The sequence below is a fragment of the Adiantum capillus-veneris genome, chromosome 23 (genome assembly GCF_014529385.1).
Source record: "Adiantum capillus-veneris isolate H3 chromosome 23, ASM1452938v2, whole genome shotgun sequence".
NCBI classification, from domain to species: Eukaryota; Viridiplantae; Streptophyta; class Polypodiopsida; order Polypodiales; family Pteridaceae; genus Adiantum; species Adiantum capillus-veneris.
The window spans coordinates 63,338,908-63,359,844 of record NC_140953.1 but is presented as its reverse complement, the minus strand read 5'-3'; the positions used below and the strand labels follow the sequence as shown (position 1 = coordinate 63,359,844).

At 42.9% G+C, this 20,937-nt stretch overlaps 1 protein-coding gene across 2 annotated transcripts in view; it reads left to right on the top strand.

Annotated features, from left to right (window-relative positions):
• Positions 1 to 516: 516 nt before the first annotated feature.
• Positions 517 to 20,937, top strand: part of LOC147427880 (apoptosis inhibitor 5-like protein API5) — a 59,487-nt gene continuing 39,066 nt past the window's right edge. Inside the window, exons 1-3 of one of the 2 annotated variants that reach the window (XM_086496338.1) lie at positions 517 to 815; positions 1,044 to 1,205; positions 2,906 to 3,005. In XM_086496338.1, the coding sequence (XP_086352464.1) occupies positions 735 to 815; positions 1,044 to 1,205; positions 2,906 to 3,005 (343 nt within the window). In that variant the 5' untranslated portion in view covers positions 517 to 734. Of the gene's footprint in view, positions 816 to 1,043; positions 1,206 to 2,037; positions 2,156 to 2,905; positions 3,006 to 20,937 lie in introns of those variants that run through there. The other variant, XM_086496339.1, reaches the window with a different exon arrangement.

Genomic DNA, 20,937 nt, shown 5'->3' with positions numbered 1-20,937 from the left:
TGGCTAAGCCTGGGGAGGTCCAATAGGATGCTAGCATGAGTAATTAGCAAGGGGGGTCGACAACGAGAGAGAGAGTTAGTATTGAAGGAACATTGTATTGTAAAATGTCTCTCTTGATGGGAGAAACCATAATACAAAGCCATTTGGAGGGGGGACCGGCTCCATGCAAATCCGGTCCTCAACTGTTGTCAATTGCTTAATTTCTCTCTCTTTTGAAGTATTGTTCATGCTATCTAACTAGGTGTTATGCTTTTTGTTGCTTTCTCCACCCAAGCACTCTTGTTATTATCATTAGGAATCTATTCTAATGAAATGCTCACTATGTTCATGCTATTTTCCGCTACACATAAGTTACTAGGCCATTAAATGTTACAGAGATTACCAAAACCAAAGTAGCCCTAAATCCAATCCTGAGATTATCAAAACCAAAGTAGCCCCAAAAACCATGCGTGCCCAAATGCCATCTGATAAGGCAGCACTGAGTAATAAGATTCGAACACATCGAATAACCGAACCCATTTGCGGAAGACCCCCCGCCCCCCCTGTCACACGCACACCTTGTGAGAACGAAGTACCTACGTTCCTCGCCTTCGTGCGAGCTGGTTAATTTATAGCAGGAACTTCACAGGTACTCATCTTCCTAAGACTTCTGCGTTTCGACTTTCGACAACACGAGAACCCTAGCTCCAGTCTGCTACACCAGAGCCTCGTCTTGTGTTTTGCTTTGCTTTCCCATGAATCCTCCGGACGAAGCAGCCGCTGTTGAGAAGCTTTACGAGTATGGACAGCGCCTTGCAGAAGCTTCAGGAACAAAGGTGAGCGTCAATTTGCAGCGTGGCGAGCTCCTCTATGGTCTTCTTCATGTCACTTGCTTGTTCTGTACATCGGATTTCTGCATGCCTCAGTTTGCACCTGCATATCTATCAAAAGACATGCTTCTTGTCTGCATTTCTTCCTTGGGTGTTTGCCATTTTTTGTAAAAGCTCGTACTTTTGCAGTTTGTTTTGCCATGGACTCTGAAACCTTCTCCTTTTCATTCGCAGGATGAAAGCGATTACCTAGGAATTATAGAAGCAGCCAAGGGGAGCAGCAAGAGTAAGCAGCTTGCTGCTCAACTTATCCCGCGCTTTTTAAAACACTTTCCCAGTCTTTCTTCTGAAGCCATCAATGCACAGCTGGACTTGTGCGAAGAAGATGAGTTAGGGGTGAGTCTTCTTTTCCTCGGTGGGGTGAATTTAGTTAAGTGGTCAGCAAGCAAGAGCTGCCTTTGAGACGTAGTAGAGGATGATTTTGGAGCTCGCTAATGCCAGAACACTTTCAGTCATATACGAAACTGTTAGAGGAGTAACGTTAACAAGCTACAAGAGAAAACTTTGTAGACAGCATAGCGAAACTTACGAGCATGGTAAAGGCATTGGCAGAAGAAGTTCCAGGGTGACGCTTTGCTATGCAGATTGTTGGCCTCCTCGAAGTTCAATTTTTTCAACTTCTTGCGATTGGAATGGCTAAATTGTTCATTTCTGTGCAATAATCTGGAGGGTTCGAGTCATAAGTGGTTCTAAAAACACTGAGATTTCCCACATGAAAGCAGGATACGTTTTCTTGTGACCAGCTCTTCCTCTGCTTACCAGAGAGTATAGATGCAGAAGTTTCATAATGCATGGGTTAATTTTTGGGTGGGACATCTCTACCAGATAGTACTCTTTGTTGCAAGCAATGAGTGGAAGAGTTACCCACGCTCCCCTGATGTTGTAGCCTCTAAAGTCACAATGCTGTGGCAAAGAATTCGGAGGATCTCGTGTGATGCTTAATTTCACATGTCATGGAAAGGTGGCTCTAGTTGAGGGACAACACATACTTAGAAGGGTTGTTTTTCTGATGGGCTCCATGATCATAACTTACCCATGGTAGTGACTTATTGTTCTGACAATAGTAAAGATTGATTCTTCAACAGTGCATGAAGTCCAGGAAAAACACACACTCGTCGCCCAACATATCAAATTAATGGAGGGGGCAGGGATTTTATCTCAGTAGGATTTTTGTTACTGATGAAGATCTTCCAGCACTGTGGCTTATTGGTCTGAATGCTGCTTTCTTTAAAGGCCTTGAGAGTTCATATGAGGAGGCCTTCCGAGAAGCAACGACAAGCTGGGCGGTAAAAGACATACACAAAAGTTCTGATTAGTTTAAATAGTTATCCCTATGAATCACTCAATTATGTGGATCAGTGCTGTGGGTCAGGTTTGATTGTAAGGTTGGGGCATCTCAATATGATTGGCATATAGGATCCTTAGAGTTCAACTTTTCATCTTTCAGTCTTTCATGTCTTTTGCATCAGTTATTGCTTGAGGATAAGTTATCTGTGATTTTTCTATCTCTATAAAATTGGAAAGGCAGACCAGATGTTTTCAGCTGGGTGCTCTATCGATCTGGGAAAACAATATCAGACCTTCTTATAGTTCTTTTAACATCGAACTTTCTGGAGGTTGATAATGAACCGGCATGAAAGTATACAGCTAAATTGTGCATGGACTGTTGGAGTGGAAATGATAATGGCCTATCATGTGTACCCGTGCATTTTCGTGAAGCTCAGTTTTTTGTGGAAGCCCAATGATGTTTGGCAGTGACTAGTCAAGTCGTGAAACCTGCTGTACAGGTCCCATTAGAAGTGAAAATGCTCTCGTGGATGTCATGCTAGAGTTAAGAGGGGGCAAGAGTTATTTGCTTTAAAGCTTGCAAGTGCAACTTGGTCAAGATGCCTCTAGTAGTACTGGTTACCATTGGCAAACTGGGTGTTAAAGAGCATGACTATTGAGCTTATATTTGGTTGATTCTCCAAGTGTTTTGAGTTTTCTTGATACGACCAAATAAAATTGTAGACTCATGTCGATCAAGTTTTCTACAGATACGAGTGCAGGCAATCCGAGGTCTTCCATTGTTATGTAAAGATACGCCTCGCCATCTACCAAAAATAGCTGATGTTCTCGGTCAGCTACTCCTTGCAGGTATGATTTATGTTGTCATGGCTCGTGGAATTCCATCAAAATCTAGTGCTCGGAAATTGGAGCATGTTGCTTCTCAAACCATCTGAAGTTTTCATATTTTATTTTCACGAAGTCAGCTTGTACAACACTATGGAAAATTCTGATAATTTGGTCGACCCATTTTTTGAATGCGCAATTTGGGTGAGTGATGACCAAATGATCCTTTCCTCCTTGCTTCTCCTCCTCTTTAATCATGGAGTACCAAAGAGCCCAACACTCTCACAATTATAAAAAGCAATAATTATAGCGCTCAAGGAAAATAAAGGGATGTACGTAAGGGGGTTTTTAATGTCGAATTAACTTGTGGTCGTAAAAAATTTGAAAGCTTATCCACGTCTTATGTGTTGGAGGGCTTATTGAAAGATGAGCGCATCAAGGTCTCATGAACAAAGAGTGGAGGCGTGTAAGGTCTTTAAATATTTAAAATAGGGCTTTGGGATTTAGGGAGCTAATATGACCTAATAAGATTTTTAAGGAATAGATATGCAAGAGATTCATAGATATCAATAGAGGATTTTGTATGTAAGATGAAGGACTTTGCTAAAGGATCCTTGCACTCTACACAACTTTGTCCGTTCTGATGCAGGTGTGCCAAGCCGTTACTTTGTGAGGAAACCCCCTTCCCTTCGTTCCCTATCACGTGCACATCTAACCCTATGTGCATGTGGACAAGGTAACTCCTATTTCTAGGGTTTAGGATAGCCTAGGAAGTGTTCTGGCACCCTTGTGAGCTTGTATGTAGGACTTGCATATCCAGGCACTTTAGATTAGTTGCATACCCTCGTTGCATACCCTCTGATTTCACATGAGCATAGCCATTGTCTCTTTCAAGTGAGTTTTTCGACTCATTAATAAGTGACAATTTTAGAAATTGTGGGATTTTTATTGGCATTGCCCGACCCAACTTTAATCCCATATATAAGTGACCCTAGGGGTCGCTTCTCAAACATAAGTCAATACCCTCAGTACCAGCACCGAGTACCCACAGTACCTCTACATTTGTGGCGTTTTTGCACCAGAACAAGCCATCAATATTAGCATTTTAAGTTTTTAGCCATAACCTCGTCGTACCATCACAGATCCAGCCATCTGTACCATTGTTTTTAGTTTTCAGCCGAAGGCAGGAGATCAGCCAGCGTGTCAGGTGCAGCAGAATTGAAAGGGTGAAGATCTAGGTTTTCTTTCTTTCCTTGCATTAGAGATTCCTTTTGGCTTGAATGATGGTTCCTTTTACTTTTCCCTTGAAGAGAGGGAATGAGAGAGTGCGGGGTAGAGATGTGTAGAGAGAGAGAGAGAGAGAGAGAGAGAGAGAGAGAGAGAGAGAGAGAGAGAGAGAGAGAGAGGAGAATGACACTTGATGGGTTCCCAACCAACCGTCTCGAGGGTCCCCCATACCGTTGCCGATGTGGTATTTGCTTCTTATTGCGTAAATGGAATGGACACACATGCAATACCTCAAGTACAGCTCTATTGACAAACGATGACTATCACGGGGGTAACTCCTCATGGCGAGGCATCACCGGGGCTGATCTGATGCACCTTTGGATCCTTCTCGATGTGGGATTGCGGATGGCCACCAAGGGTCCCCCCCCCCCCCCTCCCCAGGTATAGGTCTGAATTTCACTCCCAGTGTGTGAGGAATGAAGGGCTGAAAACGCAGATGGCGACGATGCCGATGATGGACAGCAATGGAGCACTCGATGCCGGTGAGGGAATGGCCGAGGGGGGCTATCGAAGTACTGAACCGTAGTGGGAAGACGGTGAAGGCAGATCCAAGCCGTTATTGACGATGGAAAGGGGCTTAAATCTGAAAACATTGGCTGGTGTTTTGAAAATGCTGGAGACGATCCGAGAACGTTGACGTCGATGCGAAAACGTCGGTACTAATCTAAAAACATTGGTGGTGATTCGAAAACGTTGGTGCTGATATGGCGATTCCCAACAGAACGTTGAGGCTGATGCGAAAACTGGAAAAGCTAGGCTTCTCTTTTGATAGCGCTAGGTGATGTGCAACTTCTTTAAATGCTTGGTTGCTTGGTTCCTTGTGCACGGAAGAATTTTGAGTTATAAACTCCCTTATGCTTCGGTAGGGCAAACTGTTCACCAGACCCAATGTCACAAACTGTTGACGTGTCAAGCCATTGAAGAACGGAGCCAACCTGCACATCCGGGCGGAGGGGCCTAAACCCTAAGAAGCAACAGCAGTAGAGGAAGAAGAAGCAGAAGAAGTTCCCACCAACTTATGGGACCCCGTCCGATGGGGCCCAAGTGACCTAAAGACCTAAAAATAAAGCAGGACCAATGCGCGCACACACACACAAAAATCTTTGGGTAGAAGATGATGACGTCGCAACTATACGGACGTCTGAAAATTATGTTGACATGCTGGCGGATTTTTGAGTTTTATGTTGATGACGTGGTAGCTGTACCAATTTCTACAAAACGCGCTGGTAGCTTTTGGACCAATTGATTTTGAGTTTGAAAGCTTTTCATGTAACTGCTTTTCATGGCCAATGGCCTTTAAATATGAGCCAAGGGCTCATTCTCTGGCACGCTTCATTGTGAAGGTGCAGAGGATGGAGTACTAGCAATGTACCGAGTTCAAGCAATATAAAGAAAAACCAAAAGGGGCGCCAAGGATTTGGCCAGTGCTCTCTTGGGGTGGAACTCTGCCACTTCCCATTTCGTGTGTCGTACACTCTCTATCTCTTTCGGTTCAGTTGTTATGTGAAGTGCTTAAATTTGTTTAGTCTGTTCTTTTCCGTTGGCACGTGGTGCCCGTTCTTGTGACAGTGTATCAGAGCTTCAGGCGTGGGTACTGCTGGCGATGCAAACACCGTGTAAGGGTCATGTCTAGCCTTACTACGATTGCCGAATATCAGCATGGGCTCTATACTAGATAGTGCTGACTCTGCCTGCTGTAGCAAGAGTTGTTCCCCAAACATTGACTCTGGTGAAAACGTTACCGATGCTGATGGACCGAGGTTTGGTTCCGGAGTCCTTTCCAAAGGTTCAATGATGAGGGAAATGAATATGACGATGACGAAGGTGTCATCGTCAAGATAGGGATTCTGATGACGATGACGATGTCGACGACGACGATGGTGTCGATGACGACGGCGTCAAGGCTGAAAACTGAAAACGCTAGGCCTCTGTTGGGGATCTGCTACTGCTGCGCTATTGTGGCTTGGATTTGCCACCACCGAGTTGCACTAATGCTGAAATGCAAAAACGCCAGGCTGTCATGGCTGAAAATGCAAAACACTAGGTTGATCTAATTGGAATTGAAAACGCTAGGCTGATCTGGGTTTTGCTTGGCCGATGTGGCAAGGATTTGCCACGGGACGGGGAGGATCTGCGAAGCTAAGGGCTGATGGCTGAAAATGCTGATTTGCTGATGTTGAAAACGCTGGGCTAAACTGCTGAGAAAACGCTAGGGAGCCTGAGGGTGCTTGCGGGTGTGCTGCGGTGCCTGCCCTTTCTGTGTCCCTACTTCTTCTGCTTCTACTGAGTGCCCAATGGGTTTCTTTTATAGATCTTAAGCAATTTGACCTACCTACCTTTTCAACAAAAGTCACTTATTAATAAATAAGTGAAAAAATGTGTACTTTGGCAAAAAGGGTTTAACGCTCTTAAAAATGCTCATGCTAAGTGACTGTGCAAGAGAGGGTATGCAACTGTGACCGGCCTAGGCATGCACGTCCTGCTAGAGGCTCACAAAGTGCCGGGCTGAGTCCTAAGTTAGGCTATGACTTATGCTAAACCATGGCAGAAGCGTGTCCACGTGACGCAAGTGAAGTGCGCACGTGACAAGTGGATCTACAGGAGTTGTGCGTGAGGTGGATGATGCGGACGAGCCTGTTGTTGCAGATGAGGTTTAGGATGTCATCCATGATCTCCACCACTACAAACTGGTAGGCTAGTGGCTCTTGTGGTCCTTGAGCCTTGACATGTTTTCATTTTGGCATTTTGGCATCTATGTATTGAGCTCTTGAGTCCCTAGTGGCTAGTCTTGACTCTTGAGCCTCGACTCTTATCTTTTCTTTGAGTTCTAAGTGCTCACCTTTTTGTAGTGCCTTGGATGGCCTTATAAGCCACGCTTGAACGTATAGTCATGGTCTTTTTGCTCCATCTTTTTGTCTATTGAACTTTGCACTTCCTAGATGATGTTATCTGTGATGCGCTTAGTATGTTATGAGGTGTCTCATTACAATTTACATTGGCAACCACTAACACGCACAAGCGACATGTTGAAACATGCCTAAACGTGATTCTAATTGTGCAACTAGATGTTAGAAGCTTGGCTTATAGTTGTTTACTAACTTATAGGTTGTTTAGAGGCTGATCTCAACTTTTTTTAGTGGACCATTCCGACGTTCCCGTTCCCGGTTCTGATAGGGTTCCGGAGCTCCCCGTTCCAAGTAACTTTGGACCAAGGTTGAGACCATCCGAGATTGGCCAGATTTGAAGAATGCTCATGAGGTCCGAAGCTTTTTGGGTTTGTGTTCTTACTACCGGCAGTTGATTCGAAAATTTCGGAGATTGCTTCTCCTCTACATGTTTTGACATAGAAAGGGGTTCCTTTCACACAGGGACCATCTAAGATTGCAACCTTTAAGACTCTCAACGAGAAGTTGACAACTGGCCCAATGTTGGTTTTGCCAGACTTGCAAAAGCCATTTGAGGTATATTGTGATGCATGTGGTCGCAGTTTGGGAGCGGTCTTAATGTAGGAGGGCCATGTTATAGCTTATGAGAGCATAATGTTTTCCAAACTAGAACTGGTTGCACATATTTATGAGAAAGAGCCTCATTCTCCAAGAATGAGGCAGAGCATTGATACCACCTGTTACAGGTTTTCCAGGCACTAAGGCAGCATCGTTTGGTGGTGAATGGGAAGAAGAGCGAGTTTTTCTTACAAGAGATTCACTTTTTTGGACACATCGTCTTTCAAAATGAATCTGCCCAAGGTTTACGCCATTCGAGATTGGCGAGATTTGAAGAATGTTCATGAGGTCTGAAGCTTTTTGGGATTGCGTTCTTACTACCGGCGGTCGATTTGAAAATTTGCGGAGATTACTTCTCCTCTACATGTTTTGACCTAGAAAGGGGTTCCTTGTCACAAAGTGATGACGTGGCGGACAACAGAAACCCTAATTTCTACCAAAAACCCTAATTTTTACCAAAAACCCTAATTTTCGGAAATCGTGGAGGTTGAATTTTTTTTCTTTGAAAAATGATGAGCGACGCGAATTTTGCTTTTTTTTAATAAAAAAAGAGAAAAGACTCTCTAAGAGAGAGAGAGAGAGAGAGAGAGAGAGAACTGATGCTTTTTATTTTAAAAGCTTTTGGGGCTCTGCTTTTGGGCATCCCTTGTAATCTTTAAATTAGTGGTGAGGGCCTCACTTCTCAGAGCATCTGGACGCAGAGTCTGAGAGTGAAACCCTAACCGCTCTCTTGTACTTTGATGAGTGATTAATACAAAAAGAAATACCGAAAGGGGCGCCAGTCTTTGGGGCCAATATCTCTAGGCACGGAACTCCGCCGGGCGAGTGTACATCTATTGTGATATGTGACTTGTTTTGAAGTGGTTATTTGGTGCTGTCGCGGTTGATTCTTGACTTGGAGTGTCCAAGTCTGTTACAGTGGTATCAGAGCACTACCGATTTCTCTTCTACGGGAAATCCGATCCCCGATTTTTTTTTTTCCGCGGCACCTATGGCTTCAGGCAATGATCAGTCGACTCCCTCTGCATTTGGAGATGCGGGCTGGGATCACAACGAAGATTCAGACAGAGTATGGCCCGCCTCGGCCTACTCAGGCGGAGCAACGAGAGATGGAGCGTCGTCAATTGATTGGCGATGCAACAAAGATGATGCTCAATTTTGCCAAGGACCCGAAGATGGCAAAATATATGAACCAGACCTCTTTGGAAGAGGTACAGATGGAGTGGCAAAGAACCACAACACCTCTCCCGAAACCCGCTCTCAAGAAACCTTCTGCCTCCAAGAAATATACGGAGAAGGAACTGGAGAACGTGGTTGATGCACGGATTGCTCAACTTTTCGACGTGCAAAAGAATGACAAAAAGCACGGCAAAAAGTAGAAGAAAGGCACTGGCTTCCCGGGATATTTGGGTCGTCGGTCGACTTTTTGACAAGGCAAAAAAAACAGAAGAAGTGTGTTCGATTTGAAGGAGTACCCAGTAGTTCTTCTTCTTCTTCTTCTTCTGACAGTTCTTCTAGCTCCTCGGATTCGAGCGAAGAAGACAGAAAAGGTAAAAAGCGAAGCAAGAAGCAACGCTTTGGAAAGGGCAAGAGAAAGGCAAAGAAGGCTAAATCTCGCCCAGAGACTGACAGTTCTACTGAGGACTCGTCTACAGACAGCTTAGATTCCGATGACGGAAACTTTTATGCGAACAAGAAGAATTTTTACAAAGCCAACCGGTATGACTTTCTCCAAGATAAAAGCAAGAAAGTCCGGGAGTTTAAGGAAGGTGGCCACTCGATCAAGTTTGATACTTTCTCAAGATACTCAGATGCTTCGAAGGCTTTGTCTTTTATACAGCAGTTTGACATCGCTTTCGCGGGAGGACGCTATTCAGAGCACTCCAAGATTCGGAGAGCTACCTCTTACCTTAAGGGGAATGCTCGTACTTGGTGGTCCACGCTTCTTTTTAACAAGACTGCGCCAGTTAAATGGCTGAAATTTAAGAAGCTTTTTATTTCTTCTTGGTTGATGCAAGAATATGAACGAGATATACGAGCTGCTTGGAACCATCTTCGGATGACCAAGAAAGATACAATCAATGCTTATTGTGAGATTCTGGAGCTCTTTTCTACCCGCATCTTCATTCAAGAAGATCTCATTCAGAGAACAGATTGAGCGGTTTACCTTGGGTCTACCTATAGAGATCCGAGATCACTGCTTGGAACAGAAGTCAGCTTCTATTCAGGAGTTGATGAGTCATGCGAAGCGGGGCTTTGCCATTCACTCTGGCAGTCTGACCTACCCCACAGATGAGGCCATGACACAACGAGCCGAACAGACTTATGGGAATGAAAGTAGAAAGAAAAAGAGCAACCCAGAGAAAAAGGATGCACGACCCAAGCTTACTCCTGAGGAGAGAGCTCGCTTCATCAGAGAGGGGAAGTGCTTTGGATGCGGGGAACATGGACATATCTCTGCGAAGTGTCCTAAAAAGGCACAGAAAGAACAGAATGATAAAGACGACGACAGGTCTGAGAGTTCGAGAGCAACTGAGGAATGTGGCAGAAAAGGCAGATAGAAAAAAGCAGAACTGGTACCACATGGCGTGGGACCTGCACCGAATCTAATGAATGAAAGTACAAACTTTGCGGCTTTTGGGGCAAAGTGAAGGATCAGGAAGCTCTTTTGAAGGAGCCAAGGCCAACTTCTTTTCACTTGGAATTGGCGGGCTCGATTTGGAATTACGCCCGACAGACTAACGCCACAGGCGAAGGTAGTTCGACTGGCACCCGGATGGGATGTTGCCATTACACCGAGCATTGGCAAACTTTGTTTGCAATGACAGGGGTGTTCAGGGCACGCGAGTGACGTTCTACTCAGGATCCCTTGATACCACAAGAACTACGCCGTGGTTGACTACCGGGCCGAGAAAGCGACTTTGATAAACGAAGGGCTTAGAGATTGTACTTGATGAACTTCAGTTTCTTACTCATTCTTTTGGGAGAGAACTGAACGCTGGATAAAGGTTGAACATGTTTTGACCTAATCAAAAGAACGGCAAGATTTTTCTCCACACTCATGCCGATTGCTTTTCAGAGGGCTTGAAGATCAAACCATTGATCTGATACCTGGAAGCACGTCACCGAATCGGCCACCTTATCGTGTGAGCCGAGTACAGAATGAAAAGATTATGAACCCAGTGAAAGACCTCTTGGATAAGGGTCTTGTCCAGCCTAGTACTTCACCGTATTGCTCTCGAGTGTTGTTGGTTTTGAAGAAAGACGGATCTTGGAGAATGTGCATCGATTATAGCGCTCTCAACAAAATCACCATCAAGAACAGATTTCCGATTCCTAGGATCGATGATATACTTGACAGGCTACAGGGATCGTCGTGCTTCAGCAGGATTGACTTGAAGAGTGGATATCATCAGATCAGGATAGCGCCAGGAGATGTCTACAAGACAGTTTTTGGGTTATTTGAGTTTTTGGTGATGCCTTTTGGCTTAACCAATGCTCCTGCGACATTTAACCGGATGATGGACATGATTTTTCGAGAGTACAGGCTATTTGTTGGCACTTTCTTTGACGACATCAGTGTTTTCTCCAAGAATGAGGCAGAACACAGAGATCATGTGCTTCAGGTCTTTCAGGCATTACGAGATCACAAGTTAGTGATTAATGCAAAGAAAAGTGAATTTTTCCTACCAGAGATACACTTTTTGGGACACATTGTGTCAGCAGCAGGAGTGCGAATGGATCAGGCCAAGATAGAGACTATCCGTGATTGGCCCGACTTGAGAAATGTCCATGAAGTTAGAAGCTTCTTGGGACTGTGTTCGTACTACAGGCGGTTCATACGAAATGTTGCAGAGGTTGCTTCCCCTTTTCATACCTTGACACAGAAAGGAGTACCTTTTTCGTGAGGACCCACAGAGGTGACTGCCTTTCGGACATTGAAAGAGAAATTGACTACGGGACCTATTTTGACTTTGCCGGACTTGCAGAAGTCATTTGAAGTATATTGTGATGCTTGTGGTCGTAGTCTGGGTACGGTCTTGATGCAAGAAGGCCATGTTATAGCTTACGAGAGCCGTTTGTTCTCTAGGCCGGATATGACAGCACAGATTTATGAGAAAGAGCTTTTGGCGGTTATCCATGCTCTTACTCAGTGGCGGCATTACCTACTCGGAGCGGATTTTACTGTCTTTACAGACCATCAGAGTTTGCGCTACTTCTTGTCACAGAAGCAGCTTTCGGAAAAGCAGATGCGGTGGGCGAACATCTTGTCACAGTTCCACTTCTAGATTGTCCATGTGCAGGGACAAAAGAATGTGGTGGCAGATGCTTTGTCTCGGAAACCGTTGGTTCTGGCTGTTTCCGCGATACATCATAGGAGCTTCGAGGATATGGTCGATCAGTATGCCACGGATACAGATTTTGCAGATATTTTCACACGGATACGGGATGGGGAGACAAGAGTTGGATACTCCCTTCGGGAAGGCTACTTGATGAAAAAGACTATGTTGTGCGTTACACAACCGTTGAGGGATAAGGTTATGATTGAATGCCACTGTCCACCTTTTACGGGTCACCGCGGCATTGCTACCACCATGAAGGGGGTAGAGAGATACTTCTATGGGCCGAGGCTCAAAAAGGATGTGGAAAAGTTTGTGCGCAGTTGCTTGGTATGCCAGAAGGTCAAGTTTGACAAGCATAAGGCACAGGGATTGTTACAGCCTTTACCCATACCCACCCACCCCTGGGAAAGTATTGCAATGGATTTCATTTTTGATCTCCCAAGAACACAGAAGGATCACGATGATTTTCCGATTACATGGCACGTCTTAGACGATTGTCTCCGACAGAGACCCCAGATTTATGAGTTTGTTTTGGAAGGCAACTTGGGAGAACATTGGCATGCGGTTGCAGTTCTCGTCATCGTTCCACTTGCAGAGTGACGGGCAATTTGAGATTGCCAATTCAGTGATTTTAGATTTATTGAAGTCTTGTATCTCGGATCAGAAGACTCAATGGAAAAAGAACTTACCTTTGGTGGAATTTGCCTACAATAACACGATACACTCTTCGACGAGGAAGACGCCATGTGAGATTGTTGAAATTACTGCGAAGGTTCCATCCTTCTTGAGCACGAAAGATTAGATATTTGAAGCGGATGAATATTGGCGAGATTTGGATACGGCTTTTGCCAAGGTTCGCGAGACTTTGCAGGAGTCTCAAGAATGACAGAAAAAGGCAGCGGATCGCCATCGTCGCAACTTGAAATTGAAGGAGGATGATTGGGTGCTCTTATGTTTTGAGAAGGCATGCCTACGAAAGAAAAAGGGAAAGGAGAGGCTTTTTCCAAAGCTTAGTATGCGATACTACGGACCTTTCCAGATCACTGACAAGATAAATGATGTCTCCTTCCGATTGAAATTGCCAAATACTTGGAGGATTCATAATGCATTGCATGTGAGTCTCTTGAACCTTGTTAAGGGTGATGTGCCTGATGATGGGGAGCTTGATGAGCAACCCGAAGTGGAAGAAAACGAGGGGATCCTTGTTCCTGAACATATTTTGGCACATAACGATACGAAGAAAGGTAAAGTCCGAAGGCGGTTCTTGGTTTAGTTGAAGAACTTTCTTGCATTTGATGCGAAGTGGATGGAGGAGGAGGACCTAGCAGATACTCCTCGGATTGTGAAACTTTACCTCGATGTTTTGGTTTAGTATAGTCTACTCCAAACGGAACCCAGAAATTCAGCTTGGCCGAAGATCTGGTGCAGTGGGATGCACAAGAGGGGAGTCACTCCGCTCCCTTGTCAACAGATGCCTTGATTTTGATACTAAAGTCACTGATGTCTCTTTGAGCTTCAGGGATACTGAGAGCTGACAGTATTCTGCTGGATGACTTTATGAAATGGAATTCCTGATAATGATACTGATTTGTTCTTGACTTCTTGTGAGTGCAGGAACTGATAGCCGAAATGACTGCAGCATTTTGGTCTGATTGATCTCGAATAGACATGGTTGCAATAGGGGTCAGTCAATCGGACATCGATGAGGTCCCGATTGGACCTAGATGTGATTGCTAGCTACATTGCCGATAAATCATGGTCTAAGATCCGAATGAATGTTGAATGTCATGTGATGTCCTGTGATGTCGTTTGATGTGACTGTCGATTTTGTACATGTGCTAGATGTGTGTTCCTAGTACGTAGGTACTAACAGTCAGTGTCTGCTAAGACGGTTTATGGCTTTTGTCGGTTTTGCAGGCGTAATCGCGGTCGATTACAATGCTTTCAAGAGGGGGGTATGTCACAAAGCTATGACGTGGCGGACAACAAAAACCCTAATTTCTGCCAGAAACCCTAATTTTTGGAAATCGCGGAGGCAGATATTTTAAAAAAATAAATAAAAAAATGACGAGCGACGCGAATTTTGCTTTTTTTTTATAAAAAAGAGAAAAGACTCTCTAAGAGAGAGAGAGAGAACTGATGCTTTTTATTTTAAAAGCTTTTGGGGCTCTGCTTTTGGGCATCCCTTGTAATCTTTAAATTAGTGGTGAGGGCCTCACTTCTCAGAGCATCTTGACGCAGAGTCTGAGAGTGAAACCCTAACTGCTCTCTTATACTTTGATGATTGATTAATACAAAAAGAAATACCGAAAGGGGCGCCAGTCTTTGGGGCCAATATCTTTAGGCACGGAACTCCGCCGGGCCAGTGTACATCTATTGTGATCTGTGACTTGTTTTGAAGTGGTTATTTGGTGCTGCTGCGGTTGATTCTTGACTTGGAGTGTCTAAGTCTGTTACATTCCTTTCACATGGGGACCATCTGAGATTGCAGCCTTTAAGACTCTCAAGGAGAAGTTGACAAATGGCCCAGTGTTGGTCTTGCCAAACTTGCAAAAGCCATTTGAGGTATATTGTGATGCTTGTGATCGCAGTCTTGGTGCGGTCCTAATGCAGGAGGGCCATGTGATAGCTTATGAGAGCATAATGTTTTCCAAACTAGAACAGGTTGCACATATTTATGAGAAAGAGCTTACGCTATTTCTTATCTTAAAAATAGCTTTCAGATAAGCAAATGCGGTGGGCAAACATTTTGTCCCAATTTCACATTCAGATTATGCATAATCAGGGACAGAAGAATGTGGTGGCGGATGCATTGTCTCGTAAGCCTTGGTTTTGGCTATCTCGGCAGTTCATCACCACAGCTTCGAGGATATGGTAGATCAGTCCGGATTTTGTAGACATCTTTGATCAATTACAGAGTGGGGAAGTTGTTACGTACTATTCTCTCAAGAAAAGCTATTTGATGCGAAAAAACTTTTGTTACACAAGCTTTGTGGATATAAGGTTTTGACGTAGTGCCACTGTCCACCTACTTCAGGCCATTGTGGCATAGAAACCACCTTGAAAGGTGTAGAACGGTTTTTCTACTGATGAGGCTCAAAAAGGACGTTGACGAGTTTGTTTGCATTTGTTTAGTATGCCAGAAGGTCAAGTTTGACATGTATAAGGCAACAAGTCTTTTGCAACCTTTACTTATACCTAGCCGACCTTGGGAAAGTAAAACCATTTTTGATCTTCCCAAGACTCAGAGTGGATACGATGGCATCTTGACAGTCATCGACAGATTTAGCAAGCAGCCTCATTTTGTACCGGTTAAGAAGACGGTTAAGCAGACCATTTGGCTAAACTGTTTGTCTCACAAATATTTCAACTACATGTCATGCCTCAGTTTATAGTTTCAGATAGAGATCCTTGTTTTACTAGTTTGTTTTGGAGGGTAATCTGAGAGAATATTGCTACTCGGTTACAATTCTCGTCTTCTATTTACCCTCAGACAGATGGGCAATCGGAGATAGCGAATTCAGTGTTTTTGGACTTATTGAAGTCTTACATCTCTGATCAAAAGGCTCAATGGGAGAAGTATTTGCCTTTGGTGGAGTTTCCCTACAACAACACAATACATACGTCTATGGGGAAGGCGCGATTTGAGATCATCGACAGTGCTAAGAAGGTTCCTCCCCCAAGGATAAGATTTTTGAAGCAGACCAGTATGTTTAGGATCTGGAGACTGCTTTTGCAAAGATGCGCGAGGCTCTTGAGAAGTCTCAAGCACGACAGAAGGCGACAGTGGAGAAGCATCGACATGAATTGCACTCGAAGGAAGATAGCTGGGTGCTTCTACGGTTTGAGAAGGCACGCCTACAGAAACGAAAGAGTAAGAGCAACTTTTTCCAAAGTTGAGTATGCGATACTATGGCCTTTTCCAGATTCAAGAAAAGATAAATGATGTATCCTTCAAACTGAAGTTACCAGATACTTGGAAGATTCATAGTGCTGAAAAGTAAGAATGTAGATGTAGACAAAGGAAGAAAGAGATTCACCAGGATTGTAGATGACATTGACATTATATCTTTTTTAGATTTTGTTCTGGACAATTTATATATAACCATCGGTGATTCTCTTTTCAAGCAAACAATGTATCCCTATGGGCACCAATTGTGTTGTTTTTCTTGCTAATTTCTATCTTTTTACTTATGAGTTTGATTTTATGGAGCGTCTTGTCCTTGCTAACACTTGCGCAATATTTTTGCACAAGTTATGCAATGTAAGACGCTTTGTAGATGACCTTTTTGTTCTTGATGTTCCTTCTTTTCAAGATTTTATGTACTTGAATTCGAGTTTTGTAGGCGCAGGAATTTATCCTAAGGAGTTTTGTGAACTTAACTGTATCACAAATAGTGATTGTTGTGCCTTATTAGACCTTAAGATTTTTCAGACTCCCTTGGGATTAGAAGTAGATATCTATGATAAAAGCGCCTTGAACCAGAATATGCCATTCTAAATATCATCCGTATGGCTCACATTTCTTCGAACATATCTCTTTTAGCTAAGTACGGTGTCATTTGCTCTCAGCTATTTAGATTTTCTCGTCTTTGTTCGAGTAAATTTGCTTTTGTTGTTCAATCTTGCCATCTTATTTCTTTACTAGTTAAAAAAGGATACTCATTCAAAAGAATCATGAAAAACGAACGTTCATTCATTTTTGCATCGTAGTACGTTTATTTTTAATGTTTTTTCTTTGGAATGTTCAAGATAATCAGTAGTAAATTCAATAGAAGTTGGGGCTAAAAAGCCCACTTATTGTTTGACTTAATAACACTCATGTTGTTGTTTTGATCTCTAGCGCTTCTAGTATTTCTACTATAGCTTGACAAATGCTAGCCTTTATCATGGCTGAGTATGCCCATCACCTCCGGAGGGTGATAGAAACTTTGCTTGTTGGTTTTGTAGAGTACATTCAAAGCATGAATGACCTCTATACAAACCTGCATCTACTCTTGGGCATTGACGACGTGAGTAGGGATGTCATAGCTGTTGTCCAAGCTATGCATGATAGAGGTGATAATCTTATTCTTCCTGGTTGGACAAGCAGAGAAGTTGAGGTCACATATTGTCAAGTTTGGTTCTTTGCTCTTCGTAGGTTTGTAGTAGTATTCATTTTTCGATTTCATATTCAGCTTACTTGAGGTGTTCCTTTAGAAATTGTTGTGTGAAGTTGATTTCTAGGATTAAGTTTTTAAGATGTTTTATCCTTTTTTGCTTCAAGTTGAGTACTTATTTTAAGTCAAGTAAATTGCGTCAACTTATTTTACGCATGCCTTTGCTAAAAACTTTTTTAAGTTAATAATGTTTCGTATTTATCTAGTTTTGTTTCGTAGCAAACAAAGTGATTTAGTTTGTTTGTTTTTGTTTTTTCTTTTCTTTTCTTGCGTCCCTTGCTTTTATAGTTTTATGAGTGCTTTAGTCCCTCTTATAATTCGTGAGTTCAGACTATTCTGAACTTATGAAAGTATATGCATTTCATGTGAGTTTGTTGAGACCTTTCAAAGGTGAGGTACCTATGGATAGGGAGCCAAAGGAGCAACCCGAGGTGGAAAAGATAGAGGAGTTTCTCATTCCAAAACAGATACTGGCTCGCAAGGAAAGGAAAGTGAAAGGTAAGCTGATATGTCGATATTTAGTCAAGTTTTAAGAACTATTTGGCATTGGATGCAAAATGGACAAAGGAGGAGGACCTAGCAGATACTCCTCCGATTTTAGAGCTTTATCTTGAGGCTTTTGGTCTAGCTTTGACTATTCCAAGAGTTACCGATGATCAGCAGGTTGAATCTGGTGGGGTGCGTACTGCACAAGAGGGGAGTTACTCCACTCCTTTGTCCGAGATTACTAAGATGGAATAAAGTCACCGATTTCTTTTGAGATTTCAAGGGTACTGATGAGCTGATAGTATTTTGCTGTGTGACTTTATGAAAAGTACTTTGAAATGGGAATTCCTTAAATGAATTTGTTATATGTGCTCTCTCATGTGTGTTGTGTTTGAGTGCATGTTTGAAAGACGAAATGATTGCAACATTTGGGTCTTGCTCACCTGAGGAGTGATGTGGATATGATAGCAACAAGATTTAGTCAATCAAGACATCCGCGAGAGATCGGTGAGATTTGGATGTGATTGCTAAATAGGTTACAATGATCATGATTCTTATCTAAGATCTTGACGCGGATAGTGATGTGAATGCCATGTAAATGTTCAGTGGTTGTCGTCTTCGTGTAAGTACTCGAGATGCGCTGTCTAGTGCGTCGGTACTTAGAGTCAGTGTCTATTGAGCTGGTTTTTGGCTTATGTTGTTTTGTAGGTGTACTCCACAATTACAATTCTTTCAAGAGGGGGGTATGTCACAAAGTGATGACGTGGCATGACCTAAAGGACGGACAAAGAGGGTCAGAATCCTACTCAGAGATGCAGAATAAGCTGTACCAACTTGCAGTGTCAGAAACGAGAGCGCATAACAATATAAAATATACTTGGATAAATAGAATTTATCATCTAATACTGAAGCGAGAGGATATATCGTATTCTTCCTGTCTAGACAAGCAGCGAAGTTGAGGTTACATATTGTCAAGTTTTGATCTTTGTACTTCTTTGGTTATTTGCAGCATTTTCTTCGTATGTTTTGTAGTAGTATTCATTTTTCGATTTCGTATTTAGCTTGCGTTAGGACTGAAGAATTTGTTCCTTTAGAAGTTGTTGTGAAGTTTGATTTCTAAGATTAAGTTTTTAAGATGTCTTATCCTTTTTTATTTAAAGTTGAGTACTTGTTTTAAGTTTTAGTCAAGTAAGCTATGTCAACTTATTGTGCGCATGTCTTTTCTAATATACACACACACACACACACACACATATATATATATATATATATATATATATATATATATATATATATATATATATATATATATATATATATATATGTATATATATATATGTATGTATGTATGTATATGTATATATACAGATATGTATATCTATATATACATATACATCTATATATATGGATTTCGAGATGCTTCGAGGGCTTTGGCCTTCATATAGCAGTTTGATATAGCTTTCTTTGGAGGTAATTACTCAGAGCACTCCAAGATTCGGAGGGCTACCTCTTCAAGGGAAATGCTCGAACATGGTGGTCCACTCTTCTATTGAACAAGAAAGCGCCAGTTAAATGGCTGAAATTAAAAGGCTTTTTATTTCTTCTTGTTTGACTCAGGAGTACGAACGCGACATACGAGCTGTGTGGAACCATCTTCGGATGACCAAGAAAGATACCTTGGATGCATATTGCGAGAGATTTTGGAGCTCTTTTCTACCCGCTTCTTCATTTAAGAAGATCTCATTTAAAGATCAGATTGGGACTTCCTATGGAGATCCATCACTGCTTAGAGCAAAAGTCAGATTCTATTCAAAAATTGATGAGTCATGGGAAACGGGGCTTTGCCATTCACTCGGGCAGTTTGACCTACCCCGTAGATGAGATCATGACGCAGAAAACAGAACATACTTCTAAAAATGAAAGTAGAAAGAAGAAGAGACCCCAAGATTAGAAAGATAAGGATGCACGACCCAACTCACTCCTCGGGAGAGAGCCAACTACATTAAAGAGGGGAAGTGTTTTGGATGCGGAGAACAAGGACACATCTCCGCGAAGTGCCCTAAAATGGCACCGAAAGAACAAGATGAAGAAAGGCCAGAGAGTTCGAAAGCAGTTGAGGAACGTGGAAGAAATGGCAGATGAAAGCAGAACTAGTACCACATTCCGTGGGGCCCGAACCGAATCAGATGAATGAAAGTACAAAACTTTGCTGCATTTAGGGCAAAGTGAAAGATCAGGAAGCCCTCATTTTCTTTGATGGAGGAGCCAAGACCCACTTCTTTTCGCTTGAATAGGCGGCTCGATTTGGGATTACGCTCGACAGGCTGAGGCCACAGGTGGAGGTAGTTCTAGGGGCACCCGGATGGGATGTTGCCATTACACCGATCATTGGAAAACTTCGTTTGCAATGTTAGGGGTGTTTAGGGCACGAGGACTTCTACGTAAAGAGGTTGTGATGTCCTCTTTAAAATCCCTTGGTACCACAAGAACAATTGCCGTTGTTGACTATTGGGCCGAGAACGCGACTTTGACAAATGAAGGGCACAACCATTGTACTTGATGAAATTCAGTTTCTTTACTTCATTTTCTGGAGAGAACAGAATGATGATTGAAGGTCGAATATGTTTTGACCTCGACAAAAAAAAAAAGAACGCCAAGATTTTCTCCACTCTCATGCCGATTGCTTTTCAAAGGTCCTGTCAGGCGAGTTGCTATCAGCTCGTCCTGAGGATCATACCATTGATTTGATACTTGGAAGCACACCATCGAATTAGCCACCTTACCGTGTGAGCCGAGCTCAGAGATACACTTTTTGGGACACATCTTCTCGGCAGCAGGAGTGCATATGGACCCGGCCAAGATAGAGACTTTCAATGATTGGCCCCATTTGCAGAATGTCCATGAAGTTAGAAGTTTCTTGGGCTTATGTTCTTACTAGCGGCGGTTCATTAGAAAGTTTGCAGAGGTTGCTTCCCCTTTGCATATTTTGAGACAGAAAGGAGTCCTTTTTCTCGTGGGGACCCACAGAGACGACTGCCTTTTAGGCATTGAAAGAAAAATTGACTATAGGACCAGTTTTGACTTTGCTGGATTTGCAGAAGTCATTTGAAGTATATTGTGATGCTTGTGGTTGAAGTCTGGGTGGGGTCTTAATGCAAGAAGGCCATGTCATTGCCTG